Below are 20,959 nucleotides of genomic sequence, written 5' to 3'. Positions count from 1 at the left end.
TTCTCTTGGGTTTCCTCTATCCCCATGGACAGATTGACAAGAGGCTGAAGTCTCTGGAGCGCTGTCAGTCTTTGGAGGAGATCCAGCGTTTCTTTGAGTCTGCAGACTTTGATTCTGTTGTGCGCCTGCTGCAGCCCACGCTTAATTACGGCAGCAGGAGTAAACCTCTGGAGTTGGTGAGCTCAGCACCAGAGCGGCCTGCTCAACTGATGCTACTGCAGGTTAGATATTACAAAAATATCGATTTTAACCTATATGTCTTTTTGTAATGTGTGATGGTTGACAACTTCTTCTCTGAATTTGAACTCTCTCTGGCCCAGAACTCGCTGTTGAAGCTGCAGGACTACCGGCAGTGTTTGGAGTGCAGCGAGCTGGCTCTGAATGAAGCCCTGCAGCAGCTCAACTCTGCTTCCAACAACTCTCCCCCTAGTAAGGAGGAGTGGGTCAGTACTATTGTAAAGTTGCTGGATGGCACCGAGGTCTGCGTCACCAAAGACTCGGAGCTTCTAAGCAATGTTCCCCACTTGGCTCGACTGGCAAATAATCTAATTCAGGTTAGGAGGAAGCCAAAGACAACACTGCTTTTCCCGAAGACACTGTTAAAGTGACACTATGTTAAGAAACTAATCAGCCTCTGTGAAATTTTAATTTATTGTGTGGTTGTTGTGTTTTCAGCTGATTGATCTTAGCATGAACATTTCCGACGATCCCAAGGAGCCTTATTTCTTCTCGGTTCTGCCTTGGTTGATCCTGTATCGTATTATCAAACATGAGGAGGCTGCTTTTAACTGTATGCTTCGACAGCATACGTCTGTAGGGGATGATGAAGGTTTGTTGACTTCTTGTTTGTATGCCTTGAGTTATCCCTTGGTGTTTACGCCTTCACAGTGACCCTTTCAAGTCTCTCTTTCAGATGGCTCAGACACTCCCATGCTGCCCTCCTCCCTGATGCTTCTGAACACAGCCCATGAGTATCTTGGCCGTCGCTCTTTGTGCTGCAACTCGGACGGCGCACTCCTCAAGTTCTACGTAAGTTTGTTTGCCGACTTCGCTCTGCAAATACTGTATTCTGACCAAGTTGATATGTAAATGCACTGCTTGCCTTCAATTTGAAAACGATGATACTCATTGTATCTGCTATGCATTCTTGCCCTTAAATATGGACGTAAATCAGCTGTAGACCTGACATATGCTTCTTTATTAAAGTGACTAAATTAGTTTGTGTGGACCATTTGAACAGTTTGACAGAGCTTCATTCTCCTGTTTGGTATAGGTTCAAGTTTTGAAAAAAGAGGTTGCCGCCTCTTCCAGCAATGACTCTCATCCCTACAAAGAGGAGTTGGAGATGGCCCTGGAACAGTGCCTTTTCTGCCTATACGCCTACCCCAGTAAGAAGAGCAAGGCCCGCTACCTTGAGGACCACTCATCTCCACAGGTCTCTCACTCAGATGCTTCTAAAAGTCTCACGGGTCATGCCTAATATATGATTTAGTATATTATCATTTGTTTTATGATCTTAAAGTGGCTGCTTTTGGGAAAGTCGATTTAGTTACATACTACAAATTGATTCTCAGAGTGAGCTAAGTTTATTATCCACTATATTATGTAATCTAAAACAAAAAGTCAGTGTGGCTGAGCTGCTATTTAGATAATAGGCAAAGGGTGTTAAAGAGGCGGTGAAATAGTGAAGAGGTGGTGAACATGGCTCAGGGCTTTGACTAATTGGTATGATTTCTCACATGTATTGGCAAACCTACATAAATAGATGCCATTGACGCAAACATGTGCCCTCATTGACCCTCACAACACAGAGGAAGTCAGCTTTATCCATCAATGTTGTTTTGTCTGCTTGTAAGGTACGCACGTCTGTTGTCATTGAAATAAATTGAGGCGGCGAAATGGGATTAATTGCATAATAGCATGACTTCACTAAGTGAGAAATGTGAGCACATTTTAGGGTTTCCACGGGGTTGTAAAAAGACTAAAGTCTAAAATTACAAAATCTAAATTTTAGGGCTTAAAGATAGGTCTTAAACTTAATTTACAATGGTCTTAAAAAGTCTTAAATTTGACTTGGTGAAACCTACAGAAACCCTGGCACTGATTTAGATCAAACACTGTTGTACGCTTCTCTCTCCTCCTTTATAAAGCCATTGTCTCCTTTGCTAAGAAACCTAAGTTACAAATGTATAGCTAATCTGACATTTGTTGACCTTTTTTGTAGGTGTCTTCTTAACATCTAAATCCTTGTATTAGAAATAAATCAAAACAAAATCAAACGTGATATTCTCTGACCGAAAAAAAAGGTGTAGGCTAAAGCCTAAGCTTATTGTGCCCACCCTTAATACTTAACGAGGCATTACACTACCTCTACCCAAAATAGCAATGAAACCAAAACAACATATAATTAAAAAACACGAATCCGAAGCAGAGAAAATCTAGACGGATCCTAATTGTCAGTCATTTCTCAGAATGTAACCACTGGAGTGACTCATTACACTGAAGCTTTGTGGCTACAGCCCCTGGTCTCTTGTATTTTTGTAATGTACGTGTCCAGCCACCAGGTGGGTGTCATTCCCACAGTTGTGTATCAGTGAATGTACTGTAGATGACTGGCATTCTGACTGTAATTATGCAACATACCACAGTGCAGGAGGAGAGCCCCCAGTAGAACTCGATACCACTCATTTTCTCTGGCGCTGCGTGTGGTGCACTCTAATACAAAGGACTATGAATCTTGTGTTTTGCAGGTTGAGCTGCTGTGGTGTGATGCCCTCTTCATGTTCCAGTATTTCAAACCAAAGTCACTGCCTGAGTTTGACAGCTATAAGACAAGCACAGTGTCTGCAGAATTGGCCAATTTGCTGAGGAGGTTTTCTGGCATCGCTCCCACAAGTGACACCCCCATCCTCACCATGGATGAAGTGGCAGCCTACATTGAGGGCATGACAGAAAAGGTCAGTTGGTGGGCCCACACTGAATGTGAAGAACTCCAGTGACTCATACAGGCTAAATATTTTCAAATCTTGCTCTCTTAATGTTACTCTCCTAACTTATTTTGTCACTGAGAATCATGATCATTAAAATGTTGAATTGTGATCTCTTTCAGGCCCCATGCCTTCCTGAGGGTAGTGCTCCTGCGCCTCCAATCATTGATGAGATGTACTATCTTCTAGCTGATTACCATTTCAAGAACAAGGAGCAGTCCAAAGCCATCAAGTTCTATATGCATGACATTTGCGTGTGTCCCAACAGGTAGCTCATTTCTCTACACTCTAGTGTCATGCTCGTGCACACTACAAAACGTCTATTTGCGTTATGACTATTAGCAAGTGAATGTGTAGGTTGTGTCATCTTGTATTTGACAATAATGCATCAAGTTCAGTGACTTTACGAGAAACTTGCATCTTTCCTCAGGTTTGACTCCTGGGCAGGTATGGCTTTAGCTAGGGCCAGTCGTATTCAGGAAAAGCTCAACTCCAATGAGCTGAAAAGTGACATTCCGATATGGAAACACTCCCAGGCAGTGCTTAACTGCTTTAAGAGGGCCCTGGAAATAGACAGCTCCAACCTGTCTCTCTGGATCGAGTATGGTACCATTTCATATGCGCTGCATACATTTGCCTCACGGCAGCTCAAGCAGTGGCGCAATGAGCTCCCCCCAGAGGTGGTTAAACAGGTGAGGTACATGTTAATAACCGTTATCTTGTTGCTCATCTGTATTCCCTGTTAAGTCCGCTTTTATGTCAGATTTTCCATATGTGAGCCAAACAGATCTTGTCACCTTTGAAGTGAATTTGTTGTCAAGTAAATTGATCTGTCGCCTTGAGCTAAATTACGTGTGTGTGTGTGTGTGTGTGTGTGTGTGTGTGTGTGTGTGTGTGTGTGTGTGTGTGTGTGTGTGTGTGTGTGTGTGTGTGTGTGTGTGTGTGTGTGTGTGTGTGTGTGTGTGTTAGATGGAAGAAAGGAGAGACTCTATGTTGGCGACAGCGTTCCTGTGTTTCCAGGGCGCTTCCCGTTGTGAGGGTGACAGTGATGAAGAAGAGTGGCTCATTCACTACATGCTCGGGAAGATAGCAGAGAAACGCAAACAGCCTCCAGGGGAATATCTGCAGCTTTACCAAAAGGTAAACAACGTCAGGTTAAAAAAGCACGCTTTACCTGATAAGCAGCCAAGAAATTCGGTCAATAATTTGTTTGTATTATTTTGTTTGTTTATTGTTTAATAATGATCTTTGTTGTTACTCTGGAGTCAGATACAGTGTGTCAGAAGTATGTAAGAACCTACATTATAGGATATCTCAAGTTATTACAACTTTTTTCCTACATTTTATGTTTTCCACCCTCCTGATAAATGATCTTAGAATTGTAGTAAAATGACTGCTCTCTCACAGGGCAAATGCAGAACCATAAGGTTCAAGCTTAAAAGTTGATTTACAGCACATCTTCTAAAAGCATAATACACACTGCAATGTGACCTGCATATTGTGTCTTTGATTTTCAAATTAATCAATTTCCTGTCCCAATTTAACAACACTTTTTATTTTTTTTCATCATCAAATTTGTTCCCTAATGAAAAACAAATCGTACTTACTTCAGTACGTACTTCAGCCGAAGGGACAACAATTAATAGAAATCAGTGAGGTAAGTAGGGAAAATGTAATATAGTTGTCATGATGGCGAAAAACAGCAACGGGGAAATAATAACTGTAGTGGAAAGTAAGAGACATTTTTCTTGCACTCCCTGGAGTTGTTGTATAATCCGCCTACAGAAACAAAGATTGCTGCCCTTCCGCCCTCGCAAGATGTATTTTTCCGAGAGGGAACAATGTATGGAGTTAGTCATCCCTCTGTTGTTCTGATTAGATCAGTGGAGGCAGACGAACCTGTATGAAACCGTGTCGTTGAGGGCAGCAGAGGATTAGGGGGGCAGTGTGAAAACACTGAACCCTGATGTCAACGCACATTGCTGAATCCTATTTGAACTCCTTCCCTCCATTTTACCTGTTAATTTGTATTGCCAGATGATTGTGTTGGGGCTGGTGACTCTCTGCTCTTAATATTTATAGGCAGCACACTATCTGCACGAAGAAGCTGCCCGGTATCCCCGGAAAATCCATTACCATAATCCTCCTGACCTGGCCATGGAGGCCCTAGAGGTAAACTACCTGTGGGCCTGCAGCTCAAATAGTTTCTCGTTGTGTTGTGTTACGTAAGATAACTTGTCTCAAAGCATTCACATTTAAAGAAATTGTGCGCATACCTGTGTGGACCAATTAACATCTTTTCCCATCTTCTTTCTTCTAGTTGCATTTCCGTCTCAGTGCCACCACCCTAAAACTATTAGAGGGCAATGTGCCTGATCTGGAACACGAGGTCTTGTTCAGATTGCTGGTTGAGGCCGCTATTGGGCCGTTTGCCAGGGGGGAAGAGAAGAGTATGCCAAGCATGCCTAGGTCCCTTGAAAAGTAAGATACAGAAATATAACCCAGCAGGAATTACGAGAAAAAGCATTCGATGTTACGGCTAAATTTCATTCCCAGTGTTGTTCTTGATTCATCGCAGGGAGAAACCCACCTCCATGATGGATGGAGACTTTAATTACTCGTCAGTTTGCATAGGGAACGTCCTCAGCTCCTCCCATCCATCAGCTGCCACCCCAGGTCTGACATCCCCTCCTTACGTGGCCACGCCATTTGACCATGATTACGCCAAACGCAAAACACTCCGACGGCAGCAGTGGCAGCAACAGCGGCATGAGGAGCAGCAGGCTGATGGTACAGTCCCAGTCCTAGACACTGTCTCTGGGGTTGGGCTCTTTTGCCCTTTCTGCACTGGGACAGGAGGTCCACTGGGGAGTGCTCAGATTGCTAATCACCATGCTTATTGGCTTTGGTTTCAGTTACAATGATCCCCATGCACTGGGTGATTTGGATGTGGTGAAATGGGCAATATGGCTACTGATTATTTGACTAATTTGCTATGCCTGACAAAGCAGCAGTGTTGAAACAAATATAAACGTGTGTGTGTGTGTGTGTGTGTGTGTGTGTGTGTGTGTGTTATTACCTTACCAATGAACCAATCATCTTGCCTCTCCTAATGTGTTACAGTTGTTGCTTTGTTGTAACTTCCTTTTTTCCTAAGCCTAAAACTTGCTTCACTGTGTGTTGGTCAAACAGAGTGGTTTGCATTGTCCCAGGTGCTGATCCAGAGTGCTTTGCTGATTAATAATAACCACGTCTTGGTAACACTGATTACATAATCTTTATTGAGATTAAAGTGTGTTTTACACTAGACGCAACCAAGGTGGCGCGCGCCATCGTGACGTCAAAATGACGTAATATCCTGCCGGCGCGCCCGATTTATGGCGCGCGAGCAGAGGTATTTTTTTAAAAGGGCGCGTGACAAAGTGGAAACCGGAGGCCTGAACGGGTTCGCCGACAACCGGATGCCAGGATTCTCACAGTGACTGCTAGTCTCTCTTGTAAACTTACTGGGTTAAGATGAGTTCTTTTATGGCGAATGAAAGGCTTGATCCGACGAAGTAGGTCATTGAATCAAATCGAAGCATTGACGGCAATGCTGCTGCCAGTTCTGCCGTTGTTTACCTTTTTCTTCTTCTTCTAGTCCGTAGAAAGAGCAACGTCTGTCGCCTTTGCTCATTAGCGCCACCTCTGTTCAGGAGAAGACTGCAACTAGTGTCGCGAGCACCAGCGCGGGTATAAATAGTCACGGCGACCCCATGACGTCACATTTGCACGCGCCAGCTGGGCTGAGTCTAGTCTATAAGACCCTTAAGATATCCTTTGCAGGTGACCCCTGACTACAGCAGAATAAATAACAGACTGAGCTACAACACACCAACAAGCCAGGCACACATAAGCACACATTATACACACATTTATACAAACCGCATCAGCAACATCTCTGAAAAGGTTCAGAATTGTAAGTTTAAATTCATGCAGTCCCGGCCATTCTTTCCATATGACAAACTGTGACATCTGTTCACCCACCCCATGTGTCATGTTTAGCTTGAATGTGCAAATAACGCAGCCATATTGCCCATGTTGCCGGTTTTGTCACCCTTTCCAGATTCCTTCCTACCTACCTACCTACCTGCCTGCTACCTCTTTGCCTGCTTGCTTTTACCACCTGCTTTGCCATTTATATGCATGTAGTTCTAATGGGGTGAATGTCTTCACGACTGGACAGAAAGTCAGTCCTTTATCACACTTCACTAAATTGTCTGGTGGATCATGTGGTCACATTTTATTTGACTTTGGTGTGGGCTTCATTTGAGAGACAATCAAACTCTCCTTAGATATTTCAAAATCTCATGAATCATGTGTTTGCTACTTTCCACTAATTGGATATCATTTCCAATTATGTCCAATTAATGTGAAAATGTCAAGACATGAAGAATGTGACTGGCCTATTGTTGGCAATCAACTCTGAGACTAAAGTCAGAAAATACCCCACCATGCTCATGTTTGCTTGAAGGTGTCCAATTTTTCTGGCTTGCGTCCTGCTTTAAGAGTTTAGGGCCTAATTCAGACATGCTTTTATCTAATAATTATCAGGGAAAATGCTCCTTTTGTGATGCCCTGTTCATATTCTACACCTTTAGAATTATTCTTTCTGGATATATTTGTTTGCCATTTGCTGCTCTATTGACAGTAAAATAGGAGATCAGTCATTGGGCAAAATAACAGTACTAGGGGGAGTTAAGAGGCAGCTCTGCGTTTTATCCATTGATCATATCACAGGCCTGATATTTTAAGTTTGGAAAGGAAAATGTTGATCTTCAGAAATACTGAGAGATTCAAAACACTTGCACTGCACTCATAGATATTTGTGTCTGAATCTGGTTCTACATTTTCAAGGGGAGTGGCATTTAATCTGTATTCTGTCAAAAGAAGAGTAAATGATTGATTTCTGAGGGAAAATGGCAGATTTCTTTTAAATATAAATTCAGAGATTCAGCTTTTCTTGATTATATTTTAAAACCAGCTCCCCATATCTTCAACAGCCTCACCAGAGTTTGACCATGCTTACTGCCTGCCCAGGTCTCCAATGTGGCTGGCTTCCCTGAATGGTACTACTCTTCAAACCCACCAAACTCTTTAAGAGCCTATGTTTTTAATCCAAAATGAAGTGCATTCTTTCGGGGGAAGCACTGAATACACAGTTTACACAAAACTTACAGTACCATAGTAACTTTGCTCCTAACTCGTGACTGTGAATCTTTTGAAAGGTCCCCTGTGTGCATTATTCACTAAATAGCAAAAGCGTATTGCTCTTCTGATTCTGTTAATTACAGTTCCCTGCCAAGGACTTTTTTTTTTTTGCTGAGGCTGCACAACATGGCAATTAGGAGGAATGCTGGCATTATTGTTCTGGACCACTTAAAAAAACAAACCATCTCTCCTTTATAACAATGTGTCATTAGGGATGCACTAATAAGGATTTGTGGCTCATGACCTATTTTTTGTTTCATAATCCCCAAAATTATAACAGGGAATGTTTGGCATTTAAAAACCAGTCGCCAACCAACATCTTAAAAAGGGCCTACACAGCATGCTGTTAAAGTATGCCATTACACGTTTTAGATAATTGGTTGTAATTCATACAATACAGTCATCTTAATTATAATCCATTTTTTAAAAGAAGTATGTAAACCCTACTTTTCAGACAGAAACAAAGCGTATTTTCATGTGTATTTATCCATGATATGCCCTAAGGCTAAAGTAATTTGTCTTCATCTGGGTCCGTGCAACTGGCGGCATGACCCATGGTGTTTTTTGTTTTGGCAGAGCGCAGTCAGGACAGTGAGGTGGTGATGCTCTCTGACTCCAACTCCACCCAGGATGCCTTCACAGATCCCGCCAGCTCACAAGACAGCAGCCACAAACCTGCCTCTGGGAAAGCCAGTTCATCGTCATCAGAAAGTACAACCCCTGTGAAGGACGCACAGTTCGCATCTGAGGACACAGGTACACTCGGACTGAAATGACCGATGTTTTCTGGCTACATTTCATTGTTTTAGGCTGAATGTAATTCAATTCTATAACAATACGTACAAAAGTATAAAATATGAATGTGCACAAAAGCCTGCAGTCAGATATGGCGCCTTGATGTTTACAGGCTCCGCATTAAGCAAAACAATTCAAGTCCTAAACTCTTTGATTTCAAATCTATTCTACTTAAGCATCACATGGAGAACATTCTGGCATCCAGGCGGAAGAAAAGGTTATCCAGGAAGTAGTAGAAGCTGTGGTGGTGACCCTCCCTGAGGCTTCAGCCCCCAAGCTCTCGGCGGACCCTTGTCCTCATCCTCTGCCTGTCCCAGCCACCCCTCCGAAGGCAGCCCCCTCTCAACAGGCTGCTCCTCAAACCCCCGCCAGTGAGGGAAAGAGGAAGCCAGAGCCCCCCGCTGAGGTGATCGAGGTGCCCAAGGCCCTGCCCACAGAGCGTGGCGACCAGAGACGAATGCTGGTAGAAATGTGCGTTCGTTCTCTCTTCCTCTGCCTCAGCCGCTTCCCTCAGCACTACAAGAGTCTCTACCGATTGGCCTTCTTCTACACCAACAGCAAGACCCACCAGGTCAGTCCCCCCCCCGCCCCTGTTAATTGATGGCACTAGTCCATTCTCATTGCATTTCAAAGGCCAAGTCATCCATTAAACCAAAAGCCGTACACCTATAATCAGTATCCCCTGTCATTAATGGTGACATTTACAGAAGACGAGGTTTGCTAAGAATTCCCACAATCTGCTCAAAAGTCACAGACCTTTTGCTTTCATTATTTCATTGCCAAGTATATCAGAGCTGCGATGGCTGATTGCTTTTGGTTTTTCTTGTGGGTCTGTGAGCTCTGCAGTAATACACGAGATGCTGAAACAGCCTGTGTTAGCTTTAAGGCTCTGTGGGCAGAGGTGTACGTGGGTGGTAGCGCAGTGCTCTCTCAGCCAGTTTGGCACAGTGAGGTTGCGTTAAGCTTTTCTTTGGTGGCATCCTTCTGTCGGCACTCCACTTGTCGGACCTTTTTAATTCCGCCTTCATTCCTACTCAATAAGCGGGAAATTGGGAACGGAAAGGTCCAAGCTCTTATATATTTTATGTTTTGTAATATGCTCATTTGACCTCATAGTACTATATCTGCAGCATTATGGGTTTTATGACTCCCAGCGGTAGTATCTCCCTAAAAGAAAGCTTACTTTTTAAATTTATATTATTAATAACTGCTAAAATGATTAAGTTCAATAAGGATAATTTCCTTGAGGCTCCATTAAATGTAGAATAACTTTTGACAGAGGCTTCCACAGGTGGTAATGTTTCCCTCAGTTGTTGCCACCAGTGGAGTTATCAGTTATCAGCAGAACTGGATGAAAGCAAATGCACCCTGCCAGTGACTTGATGACACAGACAGTTGATATGATGCTTCGCTGTCCTCACAACCCGACACATCCAGTGTTAAAAACCTCTGTGTGCCTTTTGTTCTCAGGAAAACTGCTCCACTCACATTGACAGGCCAGCTTTATCCTCATTCCAAAGATGGAAGGAGAGGGAGCCTGTAATTTCGTGATATAGCCTGCTGGAATTTATAAAGGATAAAGTGAAGTGGCGTTAGCGTGCCATCTTTTCAAACAGGGCAGTTCACCGGTGTAGACACTGATTTGTGACTCATCAGGCTGTGAAAAGAGGTCTGCATTTTTCTGATTGCAAATGAGCATAATTTTCTTCTTTTTTCTGAATGTATTGAATATATTAAATACAGCATACATCCGTTTATCACTTCTGTCAATCTATTCTGATGAAGGAGGGCTATCCCCTTGGGTTTCTCAATTGGAAATCTGTTGTGTATATATAAAAGTGTACATTCAAGTTTATGTGTTTGTTTGTTTTTTTCTTCAGTTTATTTATTTATTTATTTCCCGCCACAGAACCTACAGTGGGCCCGAGATGTGTTGCTAGGAAGCAGTGTCCCATGGCAACAGCTGAAGCACATGCCAGCACAAGGACTTTTCTGTGAAAGAAACAAGACAAACCTGTTCAATGTAAGTCATTTCACCAAGCCTGCAAGTTTTTTCATGTCACCACACATTGCTTAAGAACTTATGGAGACACCTGTCATCACTGGATTTATTAATCCATAATAGCAACACCAAAAATAGTTAAGATCTCATTAACTTTTTTTTTTTTTTACGTGCAGCAGAAGTAACAGAAAATTTCATTTTTCTGACTTACAAAGTATAAACAAAGTTGGTAATGTTTCTCAAAGTGACTTTCAAGGCAAGTATTACATGAAAGAATCGGCTTGGTGAGGAAGATTTAGCCTTGACTGAATTAATTAGTGGAAATTCCTACTTGTAATCTAATAAATGAATAACTGCACAGCGCCTTTTTAATATTGGCACATAAAGTCTTATTCCAGAAGCAAAATTGTCACCTGAGTTAAGCCAAAGTTGCTGGGTAAATATGTTTGCACTAAAGTCATTCACTTCTTGGTCTACCAGTTCTTTTTCAGTTGTTTGTCACCTCTGGCAGACTATCAATGCACAGAATTATTTCACATCTAGTGGAAGGTTTGGAATAAAAAAAATCTTTTGCAAACATACAAAATACCTGTTTCACATACACACTGAAGCGCTGTTCATACAATGTGCCTGACTATAAAATACTTATGTGTCGTCTTCTTACTCTAAAGTTTAGCTTTATCATAATACCTAACTGCACAATAGCAGCTAATGAAGACTCCCAAAGGAAGAACCTGTGGTGCACTGAAGTGTGTCCTCACGTTTGTGACTAATGAGCTGTGTGCTGTGAACGAATGATTGGCGCACTACAGCTAGGTTTACCCCTTTTCACACATATTATTCACATAATTCAATTGGATGCACAAAAATCATCCCTAAATGTGGAATAACTAGAAACATGCGCTGCTATAAATGGAGTCACACAGTGGGAAATTGTTGAGTGATCTGCCTCTAATAATTACAAGGCCTCTGATGGGTTCCAGTGGAAGAGATTACTGTCAGAATCTGTCAGCTGTTCTTCATGTCAGTTTATTTAACTCTTTTCACTTGAAGCAGATATATCTTTTCAATGTGTGCAAACGTGGTGTTCTTTTTGATTTCTTTCCTGTGTGATCTGTTGAAGCCTAAAGGCTCACTTTTGTTACAGGGCAGATATTACAAGCAGAATGTCGCATCATTTCAGCATAACATATAAGTCACATGTTGCACATTATTTAGGACATAGTTGATTGTGTAGGCTGTAGAGTCAAATGATGACTCCAAACGGCTTCTGGTAACAGACTGTAGAAGTGATGTGGGCCAGGTCTGAGCTGGAGGAGAGCTCTGCAGTGCTCTGGTGCCCACTGGGTTCTCACAGAGCCCCTTCTGGAGGCAAACCTGCCACTGTGGCATACCAACTGTTGGAGCTTTACTGTTCCCTCCAAAATGAAGCTCTCTCGCTCGCTTGCTCTCGCTCTCGCTCGCTCGCTCGCTCTCTCTCTCCCCCTCCCCCTCTCCCTCTATACCACAGGGCAATACAAAAATCAAACATACCTGTTTGTATTGAGTCTGAGTTCTGGGGCAGTTATTACATTAACAAAAAGTTGCGGAAACATCATTTTCACCCTTCATTTTGTCAAGTTCATGAGAGCGACAGCGGATGAGGTTTTTTCCCCATTGTAAATGGATAGCAAGGCATTGTATAGCACACACTTTTTGCCAGGTAGAAGTTGATATTAAACCAGACCCTTTAGGCATGTCAATCTCAGCTAATGGCTGCGTGATGAATCACTCAGCGCCAGTGTTTGATAGATATGTTGTATGTGTTTGAGTAATGACCAGCATGAGAGCTGCCACAAATTGACAAGGAGTGTTGATCACATATCAAACATATGGCACCTTTTAATGTCAAGGAGACTTGAATCTCAGCTGAGTAGGCACCTCAATAAGCCTGTTGGTGAATACTGAGTTCCCTAATGTAGGCCATGATGCCCTACTTTTCCTTCTTGCTTTGGCTGGGCTACATCAACTGGGGCCTGCAAAACGTAACCCATATATTGCTTGTTTAGAAAATGATCCAGATGAGGTTGTGTTGCATTAATTATTGGTGGGGTTGTCAGCTGTTTGCTCTCTAGGAGGACCCGCTTACTTTTAATCCAATGATAAACTAATAATGTAGTTGTTGAATTAAGTCACTAAGTCTCACGGACAAATAATTCATATTGTAATATGTCATGTTGCACTCTATTGCGATACATTTGTATTGTGATACAAGGACATTTGGACTCTTTGTATGCTTTGCCACTTAATGGCTGCTTGACAATTTAAATGATAACATGTATGTTTATGAACCAGTTTGCATGTTAAGAATCTAAATCTAATGATATAGGTTATAATGCTGACGTAATGCCAGGCCCTCTGGCTGCTTAGGCCTACCAAAGAGTATAGTATAGTATAGAACGTTCCATCGAAGAGTATAGAAGTAACGTTACTTCTACACTCTTTGGTTCCATTGCAAGCTGCAGCTCGGTCATGGGTGCGTTTGTTGCAATGGAACGTTCTATTGAGTGCAGCTCCGCCATCTTGGACTGAGCGCAACACAACGGTCTATTGAGTTTCGCCTCTTGTTACTTCTATACTCTTTGGGACTACTGTTGAGTGATCGTGAGGAGTCCCTGTGTGTTCACTCTGGCAGGGTGTTTCCTCCTCCCTCCGACCAGACACTCCATACATACATACACACACACACACACACACACACACACACTTGCTTACATATTTTTCCACCCACTCACACATTCACTCTCTACCAAGCTCCAGAGAAAATGGATGTCCTTTTGGCTGCATTTCAGAAAATAGATCCATCCTGGTCTTGTAACTTTTCGGAAAAACATACAATACTAAAGAGCATTCATGAATGTCAACTTTTTAAAGGTCTTGTTATATTAGCGTAGGGTAGTCTTCTGGGGATCAGTATCAGTACACTTGCATTGCTTGCCACGTTTTTTGATGTATGACTCAAACATTTGTGTGTTCAGCTGTGCAATGTGCTGTAGGTGGAGCTCCGCTCAGGAGAACCTTGTTATTCTTTCTTAGGGGAGGAGTATTGGCCCAATGAATACATTTTGTAGAGAATTTTGATTTGCACGTTGGGAGGGTTAAATCTGGCTGTCGGTGTGTTTCCCATTGCCTTCTCCTGCTCTGTGTTTACTTGAGCTTGACTTTTTTTCAGCAGCTTTTTCCCTCACTCACAACAGGAAGCAGGAAAAACAAGGTGTGTTTGCTTAGTATGTTTATGGTGGCCAGCTGGAGAGACACGACCAGAGTTGAAAGACCGAAAAGGAAGAAGGTAAGGGCTGTTGGCTGAGGAAATACTGTGTGTACACAACACAATCTTATCTGTTCAGACAGCACGGTTCTTCAGTGTTTCTGTGGTTAATGGAGGGCTTTACTCATAGAAACCTGTCAGGTGTTTTGGTTCTTTTCACTATTGATGTGCCATCCTCTTGATGCCTCCCACTGCATTGATATGGTAGCACTGAGTTCATTTTTCAGCCAGTTTATGTTCTCTTGTTCTTTTCCTGTTGCTCCGTCTTCAGGGTGATCACGCTCTACCCCTCCCCCTTGCTATTATTCGCTCTACTCATCTCCTCTCTCTGTTGCACTCTTTCTGTTTCCTCATTACTCTCTCTCTCTAACTCCTCTGTTTGTGTGTGTATTGTGTGGGTGTATAGTGGGCGGGAGTTTCTCCGCTTGCTTTCGATTGGCTGGCAAAGGCCTACGAGGATTGGCTGTACGCTGTGTGTAGTGCGAGAGAAAGGAAGGGGGGGGGGAGGAGGGAGAACTCCAGCAGGCTGGGGTCAGGGGAGGGCGGAGATAGAGTGCGTGGGTGTTGTTGTTTTGAGATGGCAGGGTTTGAAAGCAGGAGAGGAATGAGTCGGCTTGTCTGTCAGTGACATACTGAGCTTATGGGCCCTGACTCCAGCGTTGTTTCTCCTCCTGCCAAGGCAGCTGCCATTCTCCTCTTCTTCTGTTCCTGCACTGCCGTGTGCAGCTGTGCTTCCCTCTCCTTCTCTCCAGCAGCTCTTGCTGCCCTAGCACCCAAATGCAGCCCACCCCTTGCTCTCTGAGCGTGAGCCTCTTTCAGGGTGGAGGCGCTGCCAGGGCTGCTGGGGCTGCTACCGCCAGCAGGAAACCGTCCAAAAGAATACTAACACCGGCGCCGTGGAGTAGCTTTCTTTGGTGATGGTGAGTCGCTTTCTATCTTTCTCTCTGACTTCTACAAAATCGAGCGCAAGTTTCTTCATTTTTGTGTGAACGGAGTTCCCGTTTCATTTTCTGAGAGTTTGTGTTATACTTTTAGTGTGGTCTTTTTAAATCAGTGGCGCTCTTGTCGAATGGTACAGAACTGCAAAAGGAAATGCCTTTTAAGTAAGTCCTCCTGAAGGTCCTAATTGTTCAGATGTCTGCATGTAAGATGCAACAGTGAGGAGAAGAATGGAGTATGATGTAAAATTACACCACCCACCTGCCAAGTGCTGGTAGCCTTAGCAGGTAACCAGCCATCTTCGATTCTTGAAATATCTTCATTCTAAAGTTGTAGTTTAGGTTTGAAATAGTGATATTGTTGTTACAGTAAGCTGCACTAGTGACTGCTAATTGCTACAAGAGACATTAACACTGAGACTGTGCAACTTCCCTGCACCTAGTAAGTTTTATCATGGGTTATATATTGGGCATGTACCTTTCCTGTCACTGATGGCATGTAAATACATGAGTAGATAAAGTTGATAAGACAACAGGTTGAGGATTTTCCTCCAAATGTTGTTCAGCAGGCAGCCAGCATTCTGTTTTGGCTCAGGCTTTTACACAAGTAAGTAGAGGGACTGTCAGTTCCTTTTCCCTGTTGGTCATCCTCTTTTTTTGCCCTTTTTTGTCATGCTGCTTAAGTATTGCTTTGTGTTGCTGTTTGTAATACATAAATAAGTGACAAAGTAGGATTACTTAATGTGATGTTTCTAATAGTTCTCCTCATCCTCTATAACCAAACGGAGAAACCATTTTGAAACAGAAAATGATCTGAAGAAAGATCTGATTCCATTTGTACAAAAGGATTCTCTGGTCATGTAATTATCCCTTGTCCATCCCTCGTTTGTTATGCATCTTGAATCTGTCTGATTTTTGTGTGATGTATTAGCTACATCTGCCAAAGCTGTAGCCGCTCTAGATATCAAGATATCAAGCATTGGTCATATTTTCTCCCACAAAAACAAGGGGGGGATGCTTAAAATCATTGCAGTTAAAGTCTTACCAATCTGCTTTAGCTATTGTGCTACAACATAATCTGTGTAAAGCCATGGCTCTGCTTTCTCTAAACAGGTTTGCTGTGGTTGGATAGTTCTCTAATGAGGAACTACTCTCCTCCATTAGAGTTGTTTTTCTGTGCGGAGCCCACCCCCTCATCATAGTTTGTCCCGTTCCTGTTGGAGGCATTTGCTATTCTGTGCATAGAAAGGTTAAAACCTTCCCAAGCCCTGCCTGATTGCATCATATGATAACACATCTTATTATTTTCTATTATTTTTACACAGGCATTGGAGCCATACGCTTGTTCTCAAGAGTTTTTTTGTTGACCACTAGATGTGATGTGATGCACCAACCACCAAGGCAAATTCTAGTTCAAGTGTTACTTACTTGGAAATAAATCATTTTCTGATTCTGAATTGGGATCATTTCACCAGAATAAATCGACTCCTGTATCAGACAGTTCTCAGGCTCAGGCATGGTGCAGTTTTACATTTCTATAATACTTAATTCAATACATTGTACACATCATTTCAGGCTCACAAATGGTTTCTTGCTTGAACCCTCTGTATCAGAGCAGAAGAGATTTATTATATATCAACAATATCAGAACAGATGCCTGTACAAAAAGATTGAGTTGCCCTCATGAACTGAAAATGAGAAAATGCATCCTTGATTTAAGATTTCTTAAAGAAAGTCTTGCGTGTAAACACAGGAGTCTTGAGTTTCTAAATTACGCTTTAGATGGCCAGACACTGAGCAGGCTAAAAGTCCATCCTCAGAAATGTGATTTGTTTTGATAGGTTTATTTTGCCTCTCTTTCCTGCTTTGAAAATGTCAGCGCTCTGTGAGGAGGAGCACCACTCTCCCCGGCGCCTTTAGCAGCCGATAGAGCCATCATTTGTTTTGTTCCAACCTGATATGGTCATCTTTGTTTTGTCTCGCACACATTTTCTGAGGCCAGAAGCTGTACTCTGCGCCATGTGCTGTATGACTGTACACAGCCTAGGCCACCATCTGCACTCGCATCAGTAGCTTCAGAGAGCAGAACCTCGCACGCTCCACCTGCTGAGAGGACATGTGCTCACAGAAAAAGGTGGACTCGTCCATCAAAAAAAGCACCTCATCACGCTTTCTGTGAAGGAGGACTGTGTTTGTTGGCAGCCAGGCTGCTGGTCTGTTGCATTGCATGGACAGAGCTGAGCACTAATGAGGCTGCCTATCATGTGCGCCCAGAGAAAAAGCCCCCACCCCCTCTCCCACATGGCTAGCCACCTCTCCTGCGGCTTTCCAATCCCCTCATTAGAGCTTTCTTGATTGAATGCCATGTTTTTACCTCCCATTACTTCCTCTTCTTTCTCCTCTACTTTCTTTCCTGTCACTTTTTTTTTCATGTGTCCCTGTTTGTTTCCGTGTGTCTGACCTGGAGTAGCAGCATAGAGCAGTCATACATTTAGACTTTCACAAATTAGCCTGTTGGCCTGTTGTCCATTAAAATGGGAAAGTAGTTGCATGAAGGCAACTCCTCCTAGATACTTTGAATATGTGTAACTGAACCATAACTAAAAGCCAAGGCCACACCAACAAGTGTGTTTGTGCCACGTTTAACTAGCAGTTTGCTCGAAAACATAATATTTTAGTTTATCGTTCGTATCACCGTCAAACTTAATTCTGCTTTTTTTTTTTGCTTTTTTTCTCCTCCACCTTCAGGGCATCTGGCGTATTCCAGTAGATGAGATTGATCGCCCCGGAAGTTTTGCATCTCATATGAACCGATCCATTGTCCTCTTACTGGAGGTGCTGTCTCAGCTTAAGGATCACGATACTCTGTTGAAAGTCTCTTTTATGTTACAGAGAACCCCTGACCAGGGAAAGTAAGGACCCACGTTGTATGTCATGCTGTTTCTGTTTTTATTATGTATTTGTTCGATGACATCTCTCCTCTTGCTCCTTTTGTCTTCCATGAAGGAAGTATTTACGGGATGTTGATCGCCAGGTTTTGGCCAAGAGAGCATTTTTCCTAACTGTAAAAGTCCTGGAGGACAATCTGAACAGTCTCACTGGGGTAAGAAGGCACAAATCACCACACACACACACACACACACACACACACTAAGAGCTGGGAGCCACTCTGGCATGCCCCCACTTCATGTTTTGACAGGTTCTGTTCTCTTTCAGGTGTCTGAGCAGCTTCACAAAGCGCCTGGGCCCTCTATGGGGGAGATGACCACAACGGACGCATCCAACAGGCCCAGTTCAGAGGACAGCAAACATGCACTGCCTAAGAAGCCTGGACTCACAGAGGGAGCCTGTGTCACGGACACAGGGCCCAGGGAAGCCTCTCAGGCACAACTCACCCCACCACCACCATCCATGGATAAAGGGAGTAAAGTTCAGGAGATCTATCCTGGCAAGGTGGAGACTGCTGGCAGTGAGGGGCACAAAGCAGGGTTGGAGGAACCCATGGAGCTGGACACTGGCCGCTGGATGAGGCCCTCTATTACCACAGATTCTCAGGGCAACCAAGCGGAGGCTGAGACTTCCCTGAGTGCAGCGGAGCCCCAACAGAAAGCGACTGACAGCAGTCGGACACCAGAGCTGTCCCTAGAGGAGCTAAGTATCAGCTCCAGGCAGCAGCAGCTCCAAGCGTTGGCACCAAAGGTCACCGTGGCAGCCAGTGGGACTGATCAGGGGTTACCACGTAGGCCAAACAGGAAAAGGAAGCTTCTTGAAGATGTGGAGTCCGGAAAGACGCTACTGCTTGATGCCTATAGGGTGTGGCAGCAAGGCCAGAAAGTCATGACGTACGACCTGGCACGCATTGAGAAGATCATGTCAGAGACTTATATGCTCATAAAACAGGTAAAGATGTACACGGATATCTTTTTTGTTGTGCATACGCAGATAGCATTATCAGGGTTTTCCCTGGGTTTTCAGAGCGCTAGATGATTATTTAATTACGATATTATGTCATTGCACAATTTATTTGCCAAACGCTTGGTGGTTGTCGGTTGCAGCGAGCAAGAGGTCACTAAAGCAAAACTTGGGAGGAGCAGCTTGTCACTAAAATGAGAACAGCTGGTCCACCTTAAAGATCAGCCCACCTTCAGTTAGTGAGCCTGTGCTGAAGTTGTCGCCAGTTCCGTGCCGGCAAACCCCTTTCACATCTTGGCTTGGGTCTTGAAGAGTTGTAGCATTTTTTCACCAACAAATAAACTGTACACACACTGCAGTGCTGCGTTCACAGCTATAATGTTACTGCTAACTTCATACTCACCGGCAATTACGCCTCCCTCTCTCTGTTTCCCTCTCTCTCCACCGCACACTCGATGGTGGGTGGGCTGCAGCTGCCGCTGTGTGTGTGTGCAACGTGCATGGTGTGCGGTAGTGCGGCTGTGACACGGTTTGTGCCACTGTGTATTTGAACCCTCATGCGTCACATGTGCAGAAGCGGCAAGCCATTGGAAACGATGGGTTTCAGAGCGCCGCGGTGCCGTTGCCGCCTTTTGCAAAGTCATGCATGCTTGATATGAGCCCTCCTACAATAAATTGTGCTTGTGAAACCCCTCTTCTAACTGAATTAGTAACACAACATCCACTGTAGAAGAGGGACTTTCCCTCTTTCAAACACTGAAATGAAATGGCTCATAGTGCGGTTTTGTTTTTACTTTCAGTAACCCAAAGTCAACCTCAGTGTCTTCTGCTGTTACTCCTAAAACAGGCTGCTGACTCTAAAAGTAGCCCCACTGGGGATTTTTAAGATGATTTGGGATTTATTTATTTATTACATCATGATGTCACAACTAGGTGGGGAGCTTATGTGGATCAGTCATTGTTGATTTATTTATTATTTCCAATCAAACTTGTCAAAAAGTAAAGATGTGTAGTGGCATTGTGCCATCCCAGAGACAAAAATCTCTCTGTAAAATGACTGCGAAATTTTAGGACCATTAGGCAAAATGTATTATTGTTATAACTTTATAGTAACTTCTGACTGGCCGTAGTTCATAGTAGAAGCAGAAAAAGGACTGCTATCTATATAACGTGAAATTCATAAATCATTATTTATGTATGTATGTTATGCATAGGAATTGTTAAAGAAGCGAGAAGTTTCCTCGTATCTCTCGAAGAAAAAATGTTTCTCGGTTGTTGAAAATTAGTCCAACTTTACACAGTGCTTTCTGTGGCATTGATGATGTAGTTGCAGAACAACAGCCCACATCAGCTTATATAGCCATATTGAGCTGACGATCGATGCTGGCCGTACAGAAGTTACCATGTCATTTGCTGTGCAATGCGGGAGAGCTGGAGTAGGAGCACAGTAGGCGAGGGACAGCTGAAGAGGGGAAAGACGAAATCAGATGAGAAGGGCCAGCTTCAGTAGCTTTTGTTTTGTGCTTGGGTTACAGCTAGGATGTTTTTTCTTTGCTCTTTAAGAGACAGCAAAGAGAATAATTTCTCAGACACACCCAGAGAGTAGCTATAACCAGCCACGACGTGTTTCCTGTCATCAAATGAGTTGTGCAATTAATATGCCTGCCCTGGACATTTTCCAGAAGCATCTTCTGTTTGTGCACCTACTTGCACAAACTGCAGACGCTTTGTGGTTGTGTGGTCTGCTGCATTGCACAGCTGCATGCGG

At 43.4% G+C, this 20,959-nt stretch overlaps 1 protein-coding gene across 9 annotated transcripts in view; it reads left to right on the top strand.

Annotated features, from left to right (window-relative positions):
- The window catches only part of cabin1 (calcineurin binding protein 1), a 37,183-nt gene that overhangs the window by 5,873 nt on the left and 10,351 nt on the right, over nt 1–20,959 (top strand). For 2 of the 9 annotated variants that reach the window (XM_035997996.1, XM_031300768.2), the window contains exons 16-35: nt 33–221; nt 321–554; nt 676–829; nt 914–1,029; nt 1,274–1,435; nt 2,751–2,957; nt 3,110–3,255; nt 3,418–3,679; nt 3,957–4,127; nt 5,070–5,159; nt 5,308–5,468; nt 5,566–5,777; nt 8,030–8,095; nt 8,814–8,993; nt 9,209–9,603; nt 10,942–11,055; nt 14,246–14,362; nt 18,028–18,191; nt 18,286–18,382; nt 18,496–19,179. In XM_035997996.1, coding sequence (XP_035853889.1) covers nt 33–221; nt 321–554; nt 676–829; nt 914–1,029; nt 1,274–1,435; nt 2,751–2,957; nt 3,110–3,255; nt 3,418–3,679; nt 3,957–4,127; nt 5,070–5,159; nt 5,308–5,468; nt 5,566–5,777; nt 8,030–8,095; nt 8,814–8,993; nt 9,209–9,603; nt 10,942–11,055; nt 14,246–14,362; nt 18,028–18,191; nt 18,286–18,382; nt 18,496–19,179 — 3,921 coding nt within the window. The remainder of the gene's footprint in view (nt 1–32; nt 222–320; nt 555–675; nt 830–913; nt 1,030–1,273; nt 1,436–2,750; nt 2,958–3,109; nt 3,256–3,417; nt 3,680–3,956; nt 4,128–5,069; nt 5,160–5,307; nt 5,469–5,565; nt 5,778–8,029; nt 8,096–8,813; nt 8,994–9,208; nt 9,604–10,941; nt 11,056–14,245; nt 14,363–18,027; nt 18,192–18,285; nt 18,383–18,495; nt 19,180–20,959) is intronic. The other 7 variants (XM_035998007.1, XM_035998004.1, XM_035998002.1 and 4 more) reach the window with 6 other exon arrangements.

The sequence above is a fragment of the Sander lucioperca genome, chromosome 2 (genome assembly GCF_008315115.2).
Source record: "Sander lucioperca isolate FBNREF2018 chromosome 2, SLUC_FBN_1.2, whole genome shotgun sequence".
Lineage (NCBI taxonomy): Eukaryota > Metazoa > Chordata > Actinopteri > Perciformes > Percidae > Sander > Sander lucioperca.
This window is presented reverse-complemented; position numbering and strand designations above follow the sequence as displayed.